This window comes from Pectinophora gossypiella, chromosome 9 (assembly GCF_024362695.1).
Source record: "Pectinophora gossypiella chromosome 9, ilPecGoss1.1, whole genome shotgun sequence".
NCBI classification, from domain to species: Eukaryota; Metazoa; Arthropoda; class Insecta; order Lepidoptera; family Gelechiidae; genus Pectinophora; species Pectinophora gossypiella.
The window spans coordinates 5,572,729-5,598,689 of NC_065412.1; the positions used below are offsets into that span (position 1 = coordinate 5,572,729).

At 38.7% G+C, this 25,961-nt stretch overlaps 1 protein-coding gene across 7 annotated transcripts in view; it reads left to right on the forward strand.

Moving 5' to 3' along the window:
- The first annotated feature begins 4,229 nt into the window (after positions 1-4,229).
- The window catches only part of LOC126369873 (uncharacterized), a 34,621-nt gene continuing 12,889 nt past the window's right edge, over positions 4,230-25,961 (forward strand). For 2 of the 7 annotated variants that reach the window (XM_050014464.1, XM_050014463.1), the window contains exons 1-3: positions 4,230-4,307; positions 4,589-4,689; positions 9,905-10,047. In XM_050014464.1, coding sequence (XP_049870421.1) covers positions 9,923-10,047 — 125 coding nt within the window. In that variant the 5' untranslated portion in view covers positions 4,230-4,307; positions 4,589-4,689; positions 9,905-9,922. Of the gene's footprint in view, positions 4,308-4,588; positions 4,690-9,904; positions 10,048-17,016; positions 17,160-25,961 lie in introns of those variants that run through there. The other 5 variants (XM_050014462.1, XM_050014467.1, XM_050014466.1 and 2 more) reach the window with 5 other exon arrangements.

Consider the following 25,961-nt stretch of genomic DNA (forward strand, 5'->3'; position numbering starts at 1 on the left):
AACAATCCGGGCCATAACTTCTTCCTTATTCTCTCCACAGAGCTCTAAAAACTGGCGAGAACACTCGACACGCTCGCTTTTTTGAAGTGGCGTGAGCATTCTTGGAACCCATCTTGCGCTGACCTTAGTCATCCCAAGATGTTGATGTAGGATATTTAAAATACTTGTTTCGGATACACCGACCATTGCTGCAAGCTGCTTCTTCTTCAAGCGGGTATCTTCTAATACAAGTTTCTCTACTTTTTCGATGATTTCCGGTGTGGTGGCCTCAATGGGCCGTCCGGAGCGGGGGTCATCTTCAATCGACTCTCTTCCTTGCTTGAAAAGACTATGCCACTTGTAAACCATGGTTTTACCAGGGGCAGAGTCCGCGTAAACTGCTAACAGCTCTTGAAAAATCGTCTGAGCGGATTTTCCTTGCTTGGTGAGGAACTTAATGACGGCGCGGTGTTCAATTTTCTCCATATTCGCTGAGTTCTTCCCGATTCACTTGTTTGCTGGTCGATAGTTCAAACGTTAATGACCCGATTTGCTTCAAACTTGGTACATATACTGTTAATGAGGTGTGCAACTAGCGGCTACCTGTACGAGCAAACCAACCCCCTCCAACCCCTCCATTCCGCGAACTTTTTGACCTCCCCTCGTACAAACCGTTTCCTGCGTGCTGTCACTGTAATTAGGTCGTGTTACCTAAATAGCCAATGAAAAATTTTTAGAGGGTTGTTTTAGATTTGTGGCTAAAATTGACGTGTGTACCATACATTTCATGCCTGTTGATTACCCTTCCCTTTCCTTTTCGGTGGATAAGAAAATGACAGGTATAACTTAAAATAAAATCAGCACCAGTATCATCATCAGCCCATTAACGTCCCCACTGCTGGGGCACGGGCCTTCTCTATGGATGAATAGGGAGATTGGGCCTTAAACCACCACGCGGGCCCAGTGCGGATTGGTGGTTATTAACGACTGCTAATGCAGCCGGGACTAACGGCTTGACGTGCCTTTCGAAGCACGGAGGAGCTCGAGATGAAAACTTTTTTTTGTGGTCACCCATCCTATGGCCGGCCTTTGTGAAAGTGGCTTAACTTCATCAATCGCAGACTGAGCACGTTTACCGCTGCGCCACCGAGCTCCAGTATCATCACAAGTATTTAATTACGAACGTTTTAAAATAATTCTATGATTAACAAACACTTCACTAATAATGTGGGTATGTTTGTTTTGAGATGTAAGATACATTTAGGAACTTCCAGCGATTAATGTCGTTTATGTATTAAAACCTTGAGTGTGCAATAAATAATATTACTGACAGAACATTTAAGCTCATGACTATATAATTGGGGTACTTACTCACCGAGTTTTCTGTCACCTTCCTTCTTTTTTTCTGTTTGTGTGTGTGCGTGTATGTGTGTGCGCGCGTATGTAATATTTATATAATGTAATTCCCAACCAGTTTTGCCAAGAAGTCCTTCTAAACTAATTTCAGTTACAAGTGCACTAGTCATATCAACGTTGGCACTATCCGCTAATGGTGAATCATGCTGTGTCTCATCATAAGATTTACTGTCTGACCCTAATACCAATTCAGTATGGCCTGCATATGTGTTAGTTTTTCATACATTTTACCGTGTATCCGACGGAGAGATTATCCTTTCTAACATGATGGAAAATTGTTATGTTCAATAGGCTCATCTCTCGACACAATACGATTCATCATATCCATCTTAAGACTTTTAATCAACTGTGACTGCAAGTAACATAGGTCCCCGCCGGCGCGGCGTGGTCCACGATTTCCATCATTCCGCACTTATCTCACACGACGCCATGAGCCGAGGTTCGCGCACAACTGGGCAACCTCAGGCCTGTTTTTCTTAATTGTTGTACCGGTTGAGAGCCCTGAGCGCTCCTCTATTGTCCGGTCAAGTAGTTAATGCCATTTGCGGCAAACCTACAATAAGTCACGTCAAAAAAGCAAGTTACATAACTGATTACTTATAACACTGTCCACCCTATTACGGAATACGGGCGTGAGAATATGTATGCGTGTATGTACTACACGTTACACGCCTTAATCGATGCGCATCACATAGTTTTGCTTAAAACGCTTTTTTTCGCGATCACTAATCCATACTGTTCAGGGAAGTTATAATGAAGAAGTGTATACAAATATAAAAATAGAGCTCTGAGGTTTGTTTATTTAGATTCAAGAATAATATTTGCAGAGAAATACTCAGTGCCTATTCAGTCACTGAATATCTCATCATTGATCAATTCTTCATCTCAGCGGAAGGATTCTTTCAGACCGTTTGACAATAATAGAAGATATTTTCACCGAACACAGTATTTGCGGCATTGTTACGGCATCTGTAAATACTTATATTTACAAAATATCTTACCCACTTACGTAAGTAAATACTTACTTAATATTTTTTACAAAATATCTTACATACATACATACATAAACTCACGCCTATTTCCCACCGGGGTAAGCAGAGACTATAGAATTCCATTTGCTTCGATCCTGACACACTTCTCTTGCTTCCTCCACATTCATCAATCGCTTCATACACGCACGCCGGTTCAGAGTAGATCGTATTAAACCTTTTTTAAGGACATCTCCAATTTGGTCATCGTAAGTCCTTCTCGGTCTTCTCGAGATCTCAAATTCGGGATCTCGCGGGATTGATATTTCCAATCCCGCGGGATCTCGAATTTGTGATCTCGAATCGGGATTGCATTCCCTAGTATGAATACACATCTACATTCAAAGCTTTTTGTTGTTGGTCTCTCTAGCTTCTGTAATTCATGCAGGGTGCTAGCAACACCGTAACGAATACGTTGGGGGATTATTTAGATCATGATTCTGAGTTGATAACAAGTGGAATTTCCAGTCGGAAAGATCGTGAAAATTTTAGTTTTTTTTTAAATTATTTTCATTTCCATACTTTTGCGAGGGAAAACTCCACCCTAAGTACTTGGATGGCTAGATTTACGTACTTGTACAGGGTTTAAGTAACATAGTAACAAATACTGAGAGGGATGATTCAGCGAATGATATTAACTCAGAATAATGGTCTGAATCATCTCCTCAGTATTCGTTACGGTGTCACTAACAGCCTGTATACCTACATCCGTATAAACTGACAGTTTTATTTCCTTAATTACTTAAGTACCTTAAAATCGAAACTATAAGTATGACAGTTGTAGTCCCTTGTTATTAGTTCCACCAAAGACGAGTTTTCTTAATTGGTACCCTCAGCGTAACTTGATTACCAATTTCTTTTTAACGAATTAGAAAGTACAGGAAGAATCAGTCTTTAATTATTTCTAAAGACAAAGACTCGAGTCAAACAGATCAATTTACCTTATTAAGAGTGCTTCCTATTTTGTCCTTGCCTTTATTTGCGTGAAACGGAATGAAAATGGAATAAACAAAAATAGATGAAAAAAAAAATGATAAAGTGCTATAAATAATTGTATCATAGATGTTATTGAAGATGATCGTGGAACAACAGGCATTTCATTTCTTGTAAAAATACTTATTATAATTAAGGCACATAGTAACGGGTTCTTAAACGCAGTAAGAACCCGTTATTATGTGCTTTAATTATGACAATAACCGCGTAAACTTAAAACAGTGTGTAATACTTATTATATTTATATTTATGTTTTAAATATTATAATGACTTTTATCAATAACACCGACAAGAATATGCATAATACAAATATAGTTTATTGCACCTAAATAAATATAAATAATTACAAAAGACTCTTATCTAGGTACATGGCGGCCTTATCGCTTAAAGCGATTTCTTCCAGACAACTATAAGGCGAAAATCTAATATTGAAAGTTCTGACTAAATAGTTATTATACTCTCCGCAACAGATCTACAATAATCACGTCTAAAAAAAATAAAGAAATTGACAGCAGTTATTTTCATATGAAGCTCACTATATCCCCGGTGGTCAAAGAAAGTCATATTAACTTTAATAAAATGTATACTTATTAGATATCTTATCCTAGATACATATTATTCAAGTAAACATAATTCGATACTGTAGTTTATTACCCTCAAACCGAGATTCCAGCCAAAAAATACGAGACGGCTAGTTCGTATATCATTTGTCAACATTTTATTACCCCGGGGCTAAAAATAATCCGGGTGAAGTAAATAAAATTCTGGTCGATCTCGATGGAAGGTTCGTTGCTTCATTCGGTGTTTGGGAGCCGGCTGAGTACCTGCGTGTCTGTTTGTCATAGCTCCCATCTCATTACTAGCATTACACACCCATTCGTGTGTTCAAGTGTAAGTTCAAGGGCAACACTCTGTTTATCTTTATTCGCTCCGTTTCTAGAGCTACACTTGTGATTTGCTTGAGAAAGTTTTGTTCCTCTGCAACTCTGTGTTTAGCAATAATTGCAAAAAGCATACTTACTAAATTAACTACGTTAAGCACGGACATCCTGTAAAGTGACCAATCAGTATGAAGAATCACGATCGATTTTACCTGTGACTCAAAGTGCATAATAAAGATTTTGCACGTGTTTATATCATCAGTCTTCAATCTGGATTCCGAAACATTTCAGGTGAGCTTGAATCTCTGCGCATACGCAGCGTAGGCGGGCGGCCATCCCGTCAGTTAGAGACTGGCCACCACGCCGCTCGCACGAATCTGACGCCGCACAAGGTACAAAAACAACATTTTCAAATACAGAGCTTCTAATAACGCTTCACGTAACATCTGCACTAAAAAAACGCTTCGAAAACAATGTTTTCGTTCTCTAATTATTACCTGGCGACCTCGACATCCATAACTAACTTCATGAACAAGGTGTCACGAAAATACTTCGCCATGACTTCATGTGACTGAAATAACGCGGCTTTTCGCCTGCGGTAATAAGTACGCTCGCGCCACCGTCGCCGCCGCCGTGGGAGCACCCGTGCATGTAACATTACTATCACAGCACTTGCCATGATTTATGTCCTTCTCGATATCGGTATTGTCTAGAAGATTAAGTTTTCCTTTTTTTCAAGTATCACAGGCACGTGTCCTTGTCACTTAAATACGCAAAATAAACTCAATTGTCACGTACTGAACGTTCCAAAAATAAATCACAAAGTTATTCCTGTAGCACAGTCTGGATTGTCCGCCGGATTATTTTCAACCTTGATGACGGTATTGTTAACCTTGCTCCTCTATAAACAACAGTACTGGCCTTACAACTATTCCAAACATCACTTTATTACCGGAATTTCCAGACGAAACTGCTCGTTACACATTTTTCAGTGTCAAAGAGAGTTGCAGAAAGATCTTACATTTTATTTAATGTCGAGAATTTTCATAAAGTTTCAAAAATTGAGTTTGTAGATATGTAAAGTTTCAAGGCAATTAACAACAATGAATGTTTAACTCTTAAAATAATTGCGAAAATATTTATTACGCACGCGAGAAGGAGTCCAGAACGAAAATAGATTGTATCTCTCGTCGTCCACATTATATATCGCAGCTTCGCAAGCATGGAGAAAACACTGTGTTTTTTTAACTCCTACGCACATTCTGCTACACAGAAACTGCTGAAATATTGTTTGAAATGCACCAAAATGTTTATTTCGAGGTATCAAGGTAGCATAAGTGTTCCACTGATTAAAATATCCGATAAACCGTCATCTCGGTTAGCAACGAAACATCAAACAAGCTTTAATAATGTAAGACGTATGCTAAACACAACGTGTGTTCTTTGTCATCACGAGTTGCTACTTCATTATTAAGGGTCGTAGCCGCAGTGTACATTACATTAAAAAAATAGTATTCATTTAACAATATGTCACATAAATAAAAGTAAATAAACGCAACAGCAAACCACGAAAGTACACTAAACTCCGTACTAAGTTAACTTACAATCGGCGTCGAGTTGTTCAATTTCCTCCATTCGAAATTTATAGCTGTTCCATCTGGCGGGGTAAAGGGGTATTTATAAAAGTATTTATAGATATTTTCGCGGTGTGGCAACACAGTCCGCTAATACTGGAGTGGTTCACTTCCGCATCATTTCGCAATTAGCCACCGGGTACACAAATACATCAGACTGCACAACACACGCTGCTTGCAACACGCGTGTTTGTTTTATTCTGGATTTACTTACTTGAATGAATCGAAAACTCAATACACACTATTTAATCGCCATAATTAAAGCCATAATTACATTACGAGTATCCTTTCCGTAAAAGAAATATCTCAATCCTAGGGGGTACTTTATGTATTGAAATCTCTTCTTTATAAGTGATATCTAGATTAAGATATTTTATATTAAAAGTTGTCGCGTCATGTAATTAGACCATGATATTGATATTGACATTTTACAATAAGTAAACATGTTATTTATTATCACTGAAACCTATTAATAATATAAATAGATCAAAGACGTATAACAAAATTCCTTAGTCCCTTCATATTAATATTCCTTTCAAAGCATCAGTAATCAAATTACGATAAAAGGTCCTAATATACATTTTAATAATAGCATACTTTTTTACCTACACGGAATGCTAATATGGGGAACTTGTTTGTTCAAAGTAACCTGCTTTTCATACTGTTGGGAGAAATATGCGAGCGTCGTAGGTAACAAGACTGATAAAAAGCAATAAAACGAACCCCTTACCCTACCCACCCCGCCATGAATCTTCCGAGGGCAATAAACATCCAGGGTTCAACTGACTTTGGTGTTGAAACAAATACACAATGGATATTTCACTTCTTGATGAAGTAAACTCATATGTCTCGATCAGATATTTAAAAAAACCGCTTTCATCATCGAATAAGCATCTACTCATTATATAATATTAAATATTCCATATTTGAATACTACTTATATGATGGTGTACAAGTTGGTAAGTTACCCATGAGTTTCACATCACAGACCCAATTAAATGTACAATTAATAAATATAGCCAAGCACTAAGTGGTTTTAACAAAAAATATTTACATTCAACTCGGTGAAGTGTGGGTGTAGTCCATCTTGCGATGGATGTTTTCTGACTACCCCAAATAGGTTATAATCGTGAGTTTATATTCAATGTATTTACATGGCTTGTCTTGTCTTGTCGGCAGTATTTTAACACTAAGTTTGACTACGAACTATAAAGCATTATATTCTAATGATCTGTGGAATGAGGGACTATCCAGGCTACGTTCCCCAAAAATAATATAGATGGCGCTGTTGAGATTTAACGTGATAATTACCTATTTTCTCATTAATACATAATTATTCAAAAACATGTAATGGCAGTAATGGCAGAAGCATTATATAAAAATTGTTGATTGATATTTGGATCACATTATGTACAGAATTATGGTGCTATCTATATACATACATAAACAGCCTATATACGTACGTCCCACTGCTGGGCACAGGCCTCCCCTCAATCAGCCGGAGGGGGTATGGAGCATACTTCACCACGCTGCTCCAATGCGGGTTGGCGGAGGTGTTTTTACGGCTAATAGCCGGGACCAACGGCTTAACGTGCCCTCCGAAGCACGGAATCATCTTACTTTTTCGGACAATCAGGTGATTCAAGTCTGAAAAGTCCTTACCAAACAAAGGACAGTCTCACAAAGTGATTTCGACAATGTCCCCATCGGGAATCGAACCCGGACCTCTAGATCGTGAGCCTAACGCTCTAACCACTAGACCACGGAGGCTGTCTATCTATATTGCTTCTCTTTATTTTGATCAGTATAATAATGGGTGGAAGATATAGATAATTGTGCCTGGGTGTAATAAAAATTGACATCATTTATACCCAAAAACAAAGATAAAATATGAACATAAGTGTTTTCCATGAAACTAAAAGGTTAAACGAAGAAAATCTGTACAGTCATGACGAATATAATGTACCCACTTTAGGACTCTGTCGCACTAACATATTTGACATTTAGTGAGACTTACAGTTCAATTTGACAAAAAAGTTAATGTGACATGGTACCAAAGTGTATACTCGTGACCGTACAGCGCTATCTATATGTTTACAATACAATACAATACAAATACACATTATTGCACCAAAATAAAAATAAATAATTAATAATAATTGTTTTTGATGAACGTAGCCTGGAAAGTCCCATACAGTTACGATTATCATTTATTTTACGAGCAAAATTTTACTTTACGATAATAATTTAAACCGTTTATTTTACTTTAAATCTTTGAAATTTCGATGTCTGGAGTACAAATAAGACAACTAGAAATTAGCTACAGGCAATTTCTTTGATACTTTGTGATACTGTACAGGTCTTTCAAACACTGTTATTATGATGTCGTCTAACAAACTATATTTTCACACACATTTTCATTTTGGTTTGAAGTAGTTGTTTTGTTAAAACTTAGTGATTTAGTACAAAGTAGTGTCAATAAAAAGTATAGCGACTTGTTTACGTATCTGATATAAAATCCGTTCACGAGCACAATAACACCGTCAACCTAATTCCGGAGACATGAACTCAATATAAAATGCACACTTAAATCGATTTAAAGTGGTTCTGAAACAGAAAGTTTATCGCTGCACTGTTTTAATGGAATTTATTCACTTTTAAAAGATTTATTAAGTTGTTTAGAAGTGTAATACTGAAGATTTTGCAATCTTGTGTTTGTGTGTCACCTGTCATGTCAACCCACTTCTGTTATTGTTGGCAGAACGGTGGAAAGTTAACAGTTTCAAAACGATATGCGGTTATTTAAACTAAAATATACCTTAGTTTCCTATATATTGGTGCCAATTTAGGCAGATTTAAATTTTAATTTAGTTCTAAGTTGATTGAGGGGAGGCCTGTGCCCAGTAAAGGGACGATTATAGACTGTTCATGTTATGTTTAGTTCTATAACTACCTCTATCTCTTTCGTACACTCGTCGTAAGTAAAGGACAGCGTTATTTTGACAGTCTAAAACAAAATTTTGTTTTGTCCGTCAGAATCAACATCAATATATTATACACTTAATCTTACGCACGTATTTCTTACTAGGGTAGGTAGACATATATCCACCCCATACATGAAATTCACAATTTTGCCACTTGAATATTTCCACGTGAGATACATGCACGTAATTGAAGTCATCGTCATTCTAGGATATGCAGTTTTCATCCCAAGTCATGCAAAGTTCAACGTTCAAAGTTCTTTATTTGTAAGAATACAGGTACAAAATGATCTTATTGCTAGGATGTCCGCCATATTCGACCTTTTAATTCAGGTATACAAATTAAAATAATATATATATATATATCATGGATTATCATATCACATCAATTCAATAAAATAACAAATTTATTTTCAGATAATGATTAAGATTATATTTACTTAATATGAATGTATATATTTGATTGATGACCTCATCAACGCTGGTGTCGAACTCGTATTGAAATGTGATGAAATAAAATTTATTCGCTCTAAGAGTGGTCCAAAAGATCTTAAATATAATTATATTGTAACAAAAAAGTCCATCACTCAACCATACAGTGTGTGTGTGTGTGTGTAGTATTTGATCTCACAAGTTCACAATTACACGAGAGAAGACATGTGGCTCTATTTACCATATTACAGAATACGGATATTATTCCAATTATTATATAATATTATTATAAAGAGGAAAGATTTGTATGTATATATTGAATAAACACAAAAACAACGGAACCGATTTAAAAAAAATAGATATTTCATTCCAAAGATATTACAAATTTAAGTTTTAAGACTTGAAAAAATAATGTAGGCATTATGCTCTGACTACCCGTGCGAACCCGCCGCGGGTCGCTATGTAAAATAATAATATACTATGTAAGTTTATACCCCTTCAATAATGAATACATAATAAGTACAGTTGATATTAATAAGCTTTTTGCATATGAATTCCAGCGCTGAACGAACGACAAGATGGCCACCGGCCCCAAGTTAGTGCACAAGCAGTTCAACTCGCCGATCGGGCTTTACTCCCGGCAGAACATCCAGGGTGTGCTGGATAAGCATCTACAGAACCTCGACCACACAGGCACTGTCGGGTTAGTATTCTCACTAGTAGTTCAATCCACCCTTCCCAATGCGTCAAAGCCACAGGCTCGGCGATCCGAATCGTTTAATCTAATAGCAAATTAGTTGGCGTAACCATAGTAACCACGGTCTCGAGCGATCATTGACCCCGTGACCTTGACAGTAGGATGGATTCGATAGTCTAATAACCGCTTTAGAAAGGACTATTTCAGAGTTATAACAAAACGAGGACTAAAAGATAAACAAGGTTTAAAATATATTCCGTGTCACGAAAGAAGTCCCGCGGCTGCGGCGCTACTGTTACAGACAGATCCTGCGTAGAATTGGGTAGTTTCCTAGGTCAAAGATAAATTATGAAATTCTACTAAATAAAGACAGATCTACTATCTATTTTTTTATGATAAATATAATAAAGATTGGTATAAAAAATAGATTCGTAAAACGTCCTTGTGCAGTGTTTCAGTTCATTTAAATACCTAGTTTTGTTGATACAATTGTTGCAGAACTAATCGGTGGCTATTCACAATGCCACAGACTTATGTTGAGACAATTATATATAACAATAATAATACAGGGCGTTATGAGACATCGGAACATATCCTGAGGGGAATGATTCAGACCATGATTCTGAGTTGATATCAAGTGTAATTTCCTGTCGGAAAATTCGTGTTTTATTCAATTATTTTCAGAACCAAACTTTTACGACGGAAAATTCTACTTGATATCAACTCGAGTATCATGTTCAGAAGCATCCCTCGAAGTTTTCGTTACGATGACTCTAACACTCTGTATATTATTTAATTTAAATTTCATGGAGGGAGGCTCATGCTCAGCAGTGAGACACCTTAGGCGAGATAAGAATAATTAAAATTAAAATTATCTTTTTGTCCCGGTCACTACTTAGCCCGGAATAAAAATACTTTGAATGTAAACTTTTATATAAAATGCAATCTCGTAGCAAGTGTTACTTTTTTAACATAACTCACGACTATATCCCGATTGGGGTGGTCAGAGGTATATCCACAACAAGATGAACTAAGTGCTCACACCTCACCCAGCTTTCTGTTAGACTCACGGGATAGGTGGTGAGGCGTAACGCCGTCTATAATGGTTGAAAACTGCACCTAAGATAAATTAATAACTCATTAGTGCAAGTACCGGGGTTCGAACCGGTCCTCCACGTTTGAGAAGCAAGCAGGTGAACCACAGGACTACAGTGGCTTTGTAACTTTTTGAATGTACTTACACAAATATAAATGATATCGATAAAAAGTATTTTCAATCTCATTTTGTAACTGTACAACGCGGTAAGAACCCGTTATTATGTTTTAATTATGATAATAACCGCGTAAACTTAAAACAATGTATAACACTGTTACTGATAAACAAACAAAAGACATCAATGGGAGCACTTAGTAGGTACCTTTAATACTCGCAGGGATCAAATAAAACTCTAATTGCTTAAAAACAAAACTCTAAAAGCCAAAACGAAAGCAATAATAGAAGCCGGAACAATCCTTAATTACTGGAAATCCTTTGACGTGTAATCAATTACAGTATTTCTATTAATAAACAATTTTTGTTTTGCACTCGGCGTTAAGCAAACTATATAACTCTACTCAAAAAAAACTTATAAGTTTGTGGGTGTTGTGTACATTATGTGTACTGTGACGTGTTACTGACTGCGTGATAGTTTATGGTTGTGGCGTTTTGGCGGGAACGGAAACGGGACGGTTGCTTTGTTCATTGAATAATCTAAATAATCAATCCGAAGTGGTGTTTTGTGGTTTTAATGATCGCATTAAGTTAGTCAGAAAACATTCGCGATAGTGTTATTATATCGGAATATTCAAAACCCAAAGTTACCTATCTATTTTCGCTTCGTGGGAACAAGCCGCTTCATAACTCAAAAGTTTATGCGAACTTTTGAGTTAATTCGTTTGAGGTTCGGAGTAGGAGTCTGTTCCGATGGTGGGGCCTTAGGTCATCACCTTTCATCTTTTCATGAGAAAAAAAAACATAAGACTTTGGTTGTATGGGCATCGTTCCCTTTAATTTGTCTTGCCCTAGAAACATAACAAAAAAAAAGGTTTATGGTTATAATATTTGTATTTATAAATCTTTTGGAAGACATCGATTGTTTTCCGACAGATTGATTCAGCAATTGGCAAGCTTGACATTCCTATTTTCCCCTACTACAGCGAAGCAAAAAAGATGGTTATGTGATTTCTATGTATTTTCTCCTTTGGAGATCCTTTGGGTCTTTTCAACAAGAATCACTCGCTTTCATTTAATAAAAAGTTTATAGAAATTTGAACGGTGCCTACTAACTCTTATTCCCTGGATTCTTACTCACCGGATGTAGGTACGCCCCCAACGTAATACAGTACCTACATATTATCTTCTGTTTTTGAAAACTACTTGCTACTAGCTGTTTACATATCCGGTATACTATATTCATTCACCCAAATGTTTAACAAAGCAACCGAATTTGAAGGTCGGTGGGTCCGTCACCCTTTGACCTACATTAGTGGGAGATATTTATAGGTCGTTTAAAATTCAGACTAGACTAATGAGGGCATTTAATGTGCAAAGGGGAGTCTGTATGTTGAAAAGGTATTTATTGAAACGTGACGACACGCATACGTTATCCCGCTTTTCACAGGGTCGACTTACCTAATCTGAAGATTTCACAGGTCTGGATTTTTCAGAAGCGACTGCCTGTCTGACCTTCCAACCCGCGAAGGGAAAACCAGCCCAATACAGGTTAGGTTTAGGGTTTCTTCGAGATGTTTCCCTTCACGTATGGTAGACATAAATTCATACATAAATTCATTCCTATTTCCCACCAGGGTAAGCAGAAACTATGGAATTCCATTTGCTTCGATCGAGTGAATGTCTACCATTCATAAAATTAGATAACATAGGTACATAATAAACACAATAATAGATGTGTATTCATTTCACTCTTTGGCATGAAGGTAACAAAAAAACGAAGATGAGTTTGTGACAAACGCGAGCCTATATTATTAAAAAAAAGCTTATAATGTTAAGATAAAAAAACGTGGGTTTGTAACATTTAATTGGATTAGTTCGATTAGTTCTAATTTTAATTCGAAAACCTGAAGCAAAATGGCGAACTATCCGAGACAATAATAGACATGTTCGAAATTATAATTAGCCACATGTTTTATCGGCGCCAATTAATTGATGATTGCCTGAGTCATATCGAATTATTTCGGTACTAATCATGCACTAATTATATACAGTTGACACTATTTTCTATAAAATAAAATATATAAATACAAGCTGTGGACTATACCTTATTAAGATAAAATAAAAACGGCCTCCATGGTCCAGTGGTTGAGCGTTGTGCTCACGATCTGGAGGTCCCGGGTTCGAATTCCGGTGGGGACAATTCACAAAAATCACTTTGTGAGCCCAAGTTTGGTTAGGACATTACAGGCTGATCACCTGATTGTCCAAAAAGTAAGTTGATCCGTGCTTCGGAAGGCACGTTAAACCGTTGCTCCCGGTTATTACTGACTGATAGAAGTTAGTAGTCGTTACATGAGTCATGTCAGGGGCCTATGGCGGCTCAATAATAACCCTGACACCAGGGTTGATGGGGTTGGTAATCCACCTCACAATAAACGCGATAGAAGAATATAATAAATAATAAAAAAACAAATGGTAAGCGTCATTCACTGTTTTCTGAAACTATCATAATTATCATGGAAATCGACAGACGGATGATATTCTATCTATTGTGATGGACTACGAGTAGTTATAAAATTCATAGTTGTCTATACAGATAGAGTAAGATGCTATGTTCACAAGGTCAGGTGAATTCGCAAATCGTGAAAGATTCACCAATAGCAAAGCATTGAACATGTTTGTGTCATAAATAGATAATTTTAGCTGATGATGTGAATAATAAATCTTATCACACCTGTCCCGTTGGAAAGTTTGAGAAAAACTATGATAGATGTGATGGTAGAAGTAATTTATGAATGGCAAGTATGTGTGCCACGATCCTAGCGGGCCGCCCGCCAACCTCGTGGCGTCTCAACTATGCAAAAAGAAGATCTGAATCTTTAATAAGGAATGGGGTTTACAAAGACTGATCAATTTTACACCTAAAGACTAGTGATATAGGTAACTAACTAATTAAATAAATACCTATAAGGTTTCGTCTTTCAGAATAAAATAATAATAATAATTCTTTATTTACCAAACATGCAAAACAAATACATTAAAGTTGATAACAATCTAGGCAAATACATTTTGTAGCATCGTTAATGTGGGTAGAAAACCAGTGGACGCCGCACTAAGCACAGCTTGTGTCGCGGCGACCGTACAGTACGATTACCACCATCACCAGCCCATTAACGTCCCCACTGCTGGGGCACGGGCCTTCCCTATGGATGGATAGAGAGATCGGGCCTTAAACCACCACGCGGGCCCAGTGCGGATTGGTGGTTATTAACGACTGCTAATGCAGCTGGGACCAACGGCTTAGCGTGCCTTCCGAAGCACGGAGGAGCTCGAGATGAAAACTTTTTTTTTTTGTGGTCACCCATGACCGGCCTTTGCGAAAGTTGCTTAACTTCAACAATCGCAGACCGAGCGCGGAATTAGAAAATAAGTGTCTTGTAAATCAATAGAACCCATACACGTAATAGTTATGTTATAATAAATTCATAACAGTGCGACAGTCTTCTATATAAGTCGTTTTAGGTTTAATATAAACATGTGTTGTCGGTTCGGCTGAGCAAGTTGAAATCAATTTCAACGCTATTAAATCAACAATGCATTTATCAATTATGACAATTTATAGCAATTTGAGACTGGGAATTGCAAGCACTATTTTTTTTGTGGTCACCCATCCTATGACCGGCCATTTCGAAAGTTGCTTAACTTCAACAATCGCAGACCGAGCGCATTAACCGTTGCGCCACCGAGCTCCTCGTCATCTCGTTCTGTCAAAATACGAACAAAATCACGTGCCACGCATGTTAGTGAAAAACAAACTTATCGATTTCGACAAAATGTAATGATCGATAATTCAATCGTGTTGCGCATCTTAGTCCCGCTGGAGAACAACAATTGTTATGTAAGATATGCAAAATAAACTTAATCTAAGAACAACAACTTAAACAACTCCACTTAAGACCTTGTATAAACAATTAACAAGAAGAAATTGACGTTTTGTCTGTACCTCCATGCTGGCTGACAAAGTTCCGGGATAGATAACTTTGCCGAAGCTAGTTATACTTTGATTGTAACAGTTCCATCTGAATTCGAATAGTACGTTCCATCTCTGTATAATTTCATTCCAGATTCCTAAAGTTATGCGCTAAAGGATATGTTTGTATTGAGTTGGAAAATGTCAATGTCAACAGTCGGAGAAATTTAATTATTTACTCTCCTGCATGTTGTTTCTTGAAATACAAAGACATTTCGTAAAGGCATTTAATATTAACATTTGTCAAAGAATAGAAAGCTCTGAAGGAAGCTTGAGAGTAGATCTAATTCAGGAACAGAAAAGTCGAAAGGTATTTGACGTATAGGTAAATCGAAGAGGTAATTTTGTTGTGTAACTAACTTAAAGCATTAGGTATGTTACTATAGTAGACGATCGCAAAGATGACGAAAAGTATATTTCATAAATTCTTCTTTATATTACAAATTACATAGCATAAACAAATCAAACGTAGGGGTACACATTATACTCTACCACACTGCTCCACTGCGGGTAGGTGGAGCAATTTTTACGGCTAATAGCCGGGACCAACGACGTGCCCTCCGAAGCACGGAATGCCACTTTTTTAGACACTAAGCCGTGAAAACTTATTAAGTTATTTAGTACACTTTATGTACTGTATGTATCCAAAAATATGTTATGTTTGTTATTATTGTGTTATCTTCATTTGTTATATTTTTATATTTTGCATGCGACAATGTTTGGCTAAACATTTCATGGACCTGTATAATTTATTCCATCTCTGTATACCGTGTTTAAAGCAAATAATGATTCTATTCTATTTTATTCTTGGAAATGCTGCACCGACAAGAGCGTAGCTCTTAAATTGATGATGATGACGATGTAAATGAACTCTGAGAAATCTAGCACCCTGTACACGGGAAAGGTACCTTCATTTCATTGAGTGCAAGATAAAAGCGACTGGGCAGAGTTTGAATGCCGTTGACCGTTCAATTATGGCACAGCGCACTGACATTTTCTCGGCTAAAATTTAGCACTGCGTCTGCATCGGTTGCATTCCGCAATGCAAAGTGCATTATACGCAGACGTTGAAATACATACAATAACAATGTCCATCTGAACTGAAATGCAGTAAATCTCGATGAATTATGCGGTGTTTCTAACGTGACCTATCATAACACCAACCAAGATGCGCATTGTATTTTTAGAAGCCTTGTAAACTAAAAATTTTTTTAGATATTTAATTTGTAATTGGTTCAAAATCAGCTTCTTCGTATATGCAGCTGTTTAGGTACCTATTAATTATATCAAGTAATAATAATAATGATGTTACCAACATTGCATGTAAGTAGATGATTATCTAGCCGTCGTGCAGGTAATCGTAGTGCACTGTGATAGATTGCTGGCGATGTTGAGGCAAAAAAGACGAGATAAACAAGCGAACGAGGACCGCGACTCAAGCGCCGGCAGTCGAGACGCGACACACCGGCGAGCCACACCGCGCATGTGCAAATCTCCGCCAATTTCAAAATTCAACTTCCGTATTTCAAAAACTTTTTAAATTTGAATTTAAGTACTTATAATTGACATTGCAATTTCTTTTTAATTTTATTAACTGTTTTGGCTCATAAATTACGCCAATTAAAAATTCTTCAGTTATAATTAATTTGATAAGCTAATTTGGCTCTTGTAACAGTCACAATCAAAGTGATGAAATAAGACTTTATGATAGTCAAAACGTACAGTCATTGTTGATCCAAAATTTGGCATACAGTCAGAAGTACAGTCATCGGGATATAACAAGTGATTTGTCTAACAAACTCGCTGCCAGTGATAGGGATTTATCGCGAGTGCAATAATAGCTGTGACAATGGCAGAAGTCATCGAAACTAATGGGTGAGATATAAATAATTTTCATATTGAATATGCATACTTCAATATAAAGCGATATCTTTGAAAGGAAGTTAAAGCGGGTTTTGAAACACTTGTGATTGGTTTGCAATACTTACCTAAATATTTTTTTATTAACATGACTTTTTGTAGATTTGCCGCAATTGGCATTAACTACTTGGCCGGACAAAAGGGGAGCGCTGAGGGCTCTAACCCGGTACAAAATTTACGACAACAGGCCTGAAGGTGCCCAGTTGTAAAATATGGTGTCGACCCACAATTGATAACATTATTCAGTAAATAATCAATTACCTTCATGTGACATGCTTATACATATTAATAAGATCTTACAATCGCTCTTGTCCATCGAAAACGATCGAAGAGGGTCACTATTTTTACTTAGCTTTTGTGTGTTTAGGAAAGCCAAAAATTAAACACAAAATACATGCTCTTTATTGAGCAAAATGCATGATGTTTGAGCCACTTGTTCTATCTTTTATATATCTGTAAATAAGCCTACTCAAGGGAAACAGACCAAAAATACTCAATTCTTTTTTAAAAATTATAACTGAAATCTTTTTACTCGCTCTATTGCGTGAACGGCGAACAGTTGTATTTTGTTTATCTCTGTGCTTTTCCGCAAGTAACTAAATCTAAAAATATAGCCAAGGCATATGTCTCCTTTTTTTTTTTTTTTTTTTTTTTGACGTGACTTATTGTAGATTTGCCGCAGATGGCATTAACTACTTGGCCGGACAAATGGGGAGCGCTGAAGGCTCTCACCCGGTACAACGTTTAAGACAACAGGCCTGAGGGTGCCCAGTTGGGCGCGAACCTCGGCTCAGGGCGTCGTCTGAGAGGAAAAATATTTGAAAGAATTAATCGACCCTAGTGGGTCGATAGCGATAAGCGCTGAATGAGGGAAATCGTCGACCACGCCGGCGGGGTCGGTATCGGGGACCTGAAGTGTTTGGTGTCGCGAGCTGATTGGCTGCCTCTATGGCTAGAGTGATCGGGTCGTCGGGATCGTATATTACGTCCTTCGGACGCCGATACTTTTCAGTAGCGTCCCTAAGCGGAATGTACTCGGAAGCCGCAACTACCAGGGGATTTGGGTGGTGCGGAGCAGAATCGAAAAAACGTTTGGAAGCTAATTTGAGCCATTGGGCAATGGTTGGCAGACCTAGGTCAATGTGCAGATTTTCATTGCGAAGGAACCACGGAGCTCCCGTGGCTTTCCGCATGAAACGATTTTGTATTACCTGTAGACGGTGAATTTGAGAGGGACTCGCGTGAGCGAAAACTACCCCTGCGTAGGTCATGATCGGACGGATGCAAGTCGTGTAGATTTTCACCTTATTCCTAAGGGACAATTTACTTCGCTTGTTAAGGAGACAGTGAAGACGGCCCATTACAAACGCGGCGCGATCGCGCACACGTTTGATATGGGCCTTGAAAGTAAGACGTCTATCTAAGACTACGCCGAGATATTTGACTTGCTCCTCCCAAGGGATCGGCTTGCCAAACATCGTGATGACTTTAAGTTGACGGCGTGACCGTGGCGTGTTATAATAGCCCTTTGAAAAGTACACTGCTGCACTTTTCTCCGGGTTTACCTCGATTCTCCATTTGCGAAACCACTTGCCCAAGGCATTGGCCGCGCGTTGGAGGATTCCGGTCATCATAACTCGACCACGGCACGAAGAATAGATGGCTGTATCATCCGCAAATAAAGCTAATTCGGTATTAGGGGATTTGGGAATGTCACTAGTATATAATGAAAATAGTAAAGGGGAGAGGACGGAGCCTTGTGGGACTCCGGCATGTATCGGGTGCGGTGACGAGAGCGTCCCCTCCACGCGGTAGCGAAAGGTTCGATTTGAGAGGAAGTCTCGTATGATGTGCACGAGACGGTCTGGCACTCCCAGTGAATAAAGCTTGTAGATCAAGCCGTTGTGCCAGACTTTGTCGAACGCTTTCGCCACATCGAAGAAGAGCGCTCCCGTAGCGACAGGTTTTTTTAAGTTTAATCTACTAGATATATGTTCAACAATACGGTGCACTTGTTGAACGCAGGAGTGTTTGGTTCTAAAACCAAACTGCTCTGGTGGAATAAGACTATTGGATTCGGCGTAGTCCCGTAATCTAGCAAATATGAGCCGCTCATAAACCTTCCCCATGGAATTGAGGAGACTTATGGGGCGGTAACTCGAAGGTTCGTTTTTAGGTTTCCCAGGCTTTGGTATACCAATTACAATTGCTTCTTTCCACTGCTGTGGAAAGACGCAGTTGCTCAAGGCGACGTTGAATATTGCCGTTAGTAAGCAGATGAGGGGAGCACCGAAGTTTTTAAGGACACGATTCGTGATACCGTCTGAGCCAGGGGCTTTTCGGGTATGAAATCTTTTGATAATACCTAGTACCTCTTCCTCAGTTACCTGTGGAAGAGGAGGATCGGTGGGAGGTACAGAAGCCCTACGCTGAACTTCACAGTTCACCGTCGAGAGGTGCCTACGATCGATAGGGAGAGTGCTGGGCGAGCATTGGGCTTCGAGACTGTCGGCAAGGCATTCGGCTTTTTCGTCATCGTCGAAAGCGGGGGGTTGGTTAGGCCTATTGAGAGGGGGAGTAGGAACAACCGTATCCTTTTGAAGAGACCTAGACAGCTGCCAGATGGCCTGGTGGTGGGGCTCAATGCCGCTCAAAAGATTATCCCACCGATTCTGTCGCATGTCATTTATACGTTTTCTTACAGTATGCTGCAAGAGACGCAAATGACGGCGACATTCCTCGTTGCGATTGGAATCATATGCGCGGGTGGCTGCGTTTTTCTCCGTTAGCAGATCACGGATGTCGGTAGGCAGTTTCCAGCGATGGTCTTCCATCTCCGGAACCTGTTTTGAACTTTCGTTCAAAACCGACCTCACGTGATCCGTGAGGGAGTTAATAGCTGTCGAGGCCTCCTCTAAGGAGGTTATTTCTACTGGGATACTATCTAAGTATACTGAACTGGAAGTCTGGAGGCCTTCGGCCACCTTCTCCCAGTCCAGCACTGTCTTAGGGGGTGCTGGATTATCAGGGGCGTCTAAACGGGAGCCTAGTTTTAATATAACAGGTCGGTGGTCGGATTGTAACTCGTGTAGTACTTCTATAGAACATAAACGTAAGTTTATGTTCTTTAGGAGCGCCAAGTCGAGTATTTCTGGTCTGTGGTTCAAGTCAGGGGGATATCTAGTGGGCTGCAGTGGTGTTATTATATCATAATAGAGGGGCTCGGCTAGAGTTTCTAATACCCTGCCTCTTGTGTTTGTTGTTAAGCAACTCCAAGAAAGATGTTTAGCGTTAAGATCGCCTGCAACTATGACTGAATTACTGAGATTTAAGAGGGCTTCGAGGTCACTTCTAAGTAACCTCTTAGAGTTATTAGGAGATAGATAAGCCGACACTAGTGTGATTGGCTGATGTCCTGTCATGCCTACTCGACAGATCGAAGCCTCAATGTCAGTGAGGGCAGGCGGGTCTATGGGTATACAGTGAAGTGACTTTCTATAATAAATGAGAGTGCCCCCTTTGGGCGCAAAGATCCTGTCGTTTCGCACTAAATTATAATTCGCCATCTTGGGGTCGCGATTAGAGGGTTTGAGGAAAGATTCCTGCACTAATAAAATATCTACCTGATGATGTTTTACAAACTCGTGAATCTCTGCACGTTGACCTAAGATGCCATCAGCATTGAAAAAACCTATTGTAAGGGAACGCGGTTTGACTCTACTTTTATTCGTACAATCCATTATTAGGCTTTAAATTGGGACAGGGAGTCTACTAAACTGTCGAGTCGACTAAGGACCGACTTAAAGAGAATACTAAATTCCCTAAACTCGTTGACAGGAAACGCAGAGGCCTGAGGGGCCATCGCAGGAACCGAATGAGGCGCAAGAGTGGCTGCAGGAATACCTAAGTTGCTACTAGGTTGGGCGCGGGGAGGATTTGTGGGTCGGACGATTGCCGGGGGACGAATCCATGCGGATGGACGCTGCGGCGCGAGTTTGGTCTGCGTGAGTGGCAGAGCCGGGAAATCGCGAGTAGAGTGCGAGGAAGGGGCCATATGGGCCTTAGTGGGACCGGGTTGGGAAGCTGCAGCGCGGGCTGCCCTTCGGTGGGCTACCTTGTGGTGGGTGCGTGGAGCCTTGGTGCATCCGCGATAGTTCGCAGGATGACCTTGCTGACCACACAGCACACAGCTAGGGGGTTCCACCTCGTTTTTGCCTCTAAGGCAATCCGAGGTAGCGTGATCACCTAGGCACTTTACGCACCTAGGCTTAGCATGGCAATGCCTACTAGAATGTCCGTAAAGTTGGCATCTATGACATTGTGTTGGGGGGCCTCCCTTATGGGGAGTTTCGACTTTGAGGCCAGATAGACCGCAACAAGTCTTCAGGTTGAAGATCTTCTTGCCCTCATCCGTCCTTTCTAATATGACCGTGACCATGTCGTACGGGACCTGGCCACGACCGCGATGCATACGGTGCACCTCGAGTACCGGAAAACCGTTGTTAACAAGGTCCTCCTTAACAAGAGTGGTTTCCCACTCCTTAGGGATTCCCTTTATTATGATACGGAGGATACGTTCCTCCGGGAGGGCGTAGGTATGGAATTGTATTCCTCTACCTTTCAGAATTGTAGTGAGCTTTCTATGCTCAGAAGATGACGGGACTTGGATTTTGATCCCATCTTGAGTCGTGCGGGCGCTGGTGATGACGATGTTTTCCTCTTTCGCCCGAAGGGAGACTTCGTTCCACCTATTTTTTTCCCTCATATACAAGGGCGGAGGGGTAGGACCTTTGCATATGTCTCCGACTACAAAAAAGTTTTCACAAATATATTGGTATACCTAACTAACCTACGAACTATCAGATCCCTGCCCGTACCCATTGTAAAGGTTTACATCGGAAACTATTTTGAAAAGGCTCATATTACGTGTAACACAATAGTTTCTTCAATAATAAACATAAAGATAATTCTGCCTATATTTGAGATCAAATTGAAGGTAACTTCAAAGTAAAGAGGGTTCAAAATTTTCTGATTGCAGTGCCTTGTTGTTCGACTTGGTATCTATAGGTGGATTTAATTTAGTTTAACGCCTGAGATAGAGCTTTTAGTTTCGCCCTTAGCCTTGAAACTACCAGCAAAATTACATAAAACGTCTATAACAAACCGGTAATGCATGTTGATTCCCCATTCTTCTTCTAAAACCGCCTTGCCTTGGGCGTTGGTAAAATGGTAACCAGCACCACAGTCTTCCCTTTTCTGAGTCAGACTGAAAAGCCCAAGCGTGGCTTTGTCCCAATTTCCAGTCCATTTTTAAAATTATCCAGCCGATTTATCTTCCATTTTAACCTTCCCCGTTGACTCTACATTGACTCAGAAAAAATAAGACCATCCAATAACGACCTGTCTGCATAATATGTCCACCAGTCACGGCACACTTCTGGCATTGACACCTGTTACGTATAAGGTGTTACTAAAGAGAATGTGAACTCGATCTCCTCACATATATGGACATTTGCAGATATAGAAACGCTATAGATACACGAATGTACCGTACGCAATGCGTTGGTGTTGTTTAACTTATAAATAATACGGGCTGTGCAGTAATTGTACCTACGTTTAAAGTTACTAGGACGGCATTATTTTCATAGCGTTAACCCGCTTCTGACGGGGTCCGCTTACCTAACCTGAAGATTTGACAGGTCCGGTTTTTTATTACAGAAGCGACTGCCTGTCTGACCTTCCAACCTATAAAATTACTAGGACGTATTATGAATAAAATGGTTCAACTTAAGTACTTATTTATCTTACTTTTTGTTTAATAGTATAAATACTTATGTAAAACGATTACATATCGGAAATCGAATATTGTAGTACTTATAGTATCGTCTCGTATATACTAAACATAAATAAGAACGCAGAAAACTCGGATGAGGGCGCTCAGCGCTCCCTATTTGTCTGGCCAAATAGCGAATGGCATCTGAAGTAAATCTACAATTAGTCACGTAATAAGAGTACGAAAGAAGGGATATATTACAGCATGTAAGTAGTTAAAAAAGACAAGAAATAGTGGTTGGACGTGACCACAATAAAGTGACCTACAAAGGACCATAATAACTTTTAACTTCTTTGTTTTTGTATCCTCGTGTTAATATTTACTCCCTAAAGTGACGGTTTCTATGCTTAAAGCTGTGTTAAGTAAATAACGTAGGTACCTACCTACTTAGTCGATTTTATTTGGAACCAAAACTCATAAATATTTCCTAAACAATGAACAAACGCAAAACGGATCTCATAGAAATGAAAGATCTAATTGTTTAGGTCTCTCATTTTATTTTCCACAAAACTGAGTCATTTATTGAAAGAGCTGTTCTTATGAGTTCTGGGTTTTTACCATAACCATAGAACAACGAATAATACTACACATATAGAACAGCAACACGGCAAAACTTTAGTTTGCAGTCTTATGGGCGTCAGACGTCACACACACAAATGCGCGTGTACGATAACGTCAACGTGTAGTGTATATGTAAACGAGGATTTTTTTGTATGAAGTGTCCAGAATGTGCTATAACATCATATCCACATAACGGTCTTTAGGTAGGTACTAAAAGAATATAAAACAGTATTGGAATCTATCCTCAGATAATATATACTTAGAAGATATTTATTATGAAGAACAATGAATATTCTATGAATATATAAAAGTATAAAATATCAATGAATATTCTTTCATGAAGTGTCCGACATCTCAATCAGATATCTTTTTTTACCTTTCCAGTGTTTTATGCTGGAATTGCGAGTAGTTATTTTTTAAGAAATCTTGTTAGAAAGTATTTTCAGATACTTTTACGAAAAATGACATTGATTTTATATCATCTTAGACTAGCTTCTTTTTCTAGGTAGTATTTTATATTTTATCTTTGGTCGAACCATCTATCCTATTTTTTTATTCACACTATTTAGTGTATTAGTTTTTAATTGATGGTTGCTATTGTAAAACAGGTCTGATATTCGGAAGTAGAAAATCAGCTTCGCTTCATCACGCGAAATCGCGAGGTGTAGCTCTCGAGTTCCCATGCCTTCGAACAATAAGTTTTCCAAGACTCTGTGACGATAGAAAATGAAGTGAAAGTTGCCGATAGAAAGGGAAGTAGCGAGTGATTAATTCGTAGCTAATTTTGTTCCGTAGTTGCTTCATAATTTCCACCTGCCTGTATCATTTGCGGTAACAAGGCGTATAATGCGTATGCTCTTAGGAAAAAAAACTTGCTAACATAATCAGGCTGATTATTCCAATACAATAGAATATAATAATTTTATTTGCTTGGATAGATGGTTGTTACAAGATGGTCACAATTTTATGTATAAGGATCTCATGATCCACCAAGAGTATGGCATGCAAAAACTTACAAGAAATGAGATAATCATAAATTATTACAATAATTATTACAATGAACGACATAATTAACAAAATAATGTCAAAGAAATTAATACACAATATTACAATTATTTAAATTGATTACATTAAATGTCAATTATTACGGAATGTCAACGTGATTAAATAAATATATGAATTAATTATTATATTACATTTATAGTCAAAATAATCTTTAAGGCTATAAAAATTCATTTCTACTAGCCACTTACGCAGCGTTACGCTAAAACACTTTGCCGGAACTACTACTTCTTCTATAGTTGTTGTTTTGGATAATTCCCCTACTGAAATGTAGGGCTTGAACAACAGATTTCCACTCCTCACAATCTTTTGCAGTCTGTAGCATGCTCCCATGACATGCCGAGAGTTTTAAGTTCTCGGTCAACCAAGCGTCGCCAGGTTTCTTTGGGCCGACCCTTTTACATTTTATGCTACGAGCTCAGCCACAGTTTTACTGCCAAGTTTATTTTTCTTGCAGTCTTTTGTTATTAGCATTTCAAGAGGCGCCTATTTGTCATATACCAAGAGCCACAAACACCGTCATCCCTTAGTGAACAGGACTTTACATGCCTGAGGTGACAATCAGTATGATTCATTGTGATACTTTTTTGCAGTCCAAACCGTTAGCATAAAAAATCTTGTAGGTAGAAATGTATATTTAGACTCGCTGACGTCAAGATATACTGACGAATGTAGAGTGTGTGTGAACGAAACATATATGCATCATGATCTCGTGAGTCAGTGCAGAAGTCGTTTTTTTTTATTACACATGCGGCGTGATGAGCGGTTCAGCAATTACTTTCCTACCAATACCGGTGACACATTTATACTGAGTATGTTAAATAATTCCAAAAATAAAGAAGAGTTTTCCTATCGCGGGTTGGAAGGTCAGACAGGCAGTCGCATCTGTGAAATACCGGACCTGTCAGATCTTTAGGTTAGGTAAGCGGACCCTGTGAAAATGGGATAATGCTAGGAAGATGATGAAGAAGAGTTTTATTCATTGATGCTGAAACAATTTAATCAAAATACTGCGCGCTACAGAGGGACTCTGATAATCTGATTGTAAGTCCACCGAGAAAACAAGACAATGCCTGTAATTATTTCCAAGAGGCAAGCGAGATAAAAATAATTATACACAATTGAATGCATACCTACTACGGCTGAAGGAGCTTATCGGAGGCAATGCGTTTCCAATCTATTACATTTTCACACATACGCCTATACACGTTCATAATGCCTATCTTCCAACCGCTTCTGGTGTTGGGTGTTCATAAATAATGATGACGAAATGTAGGTACATAGTTATCATCCCAACGTCA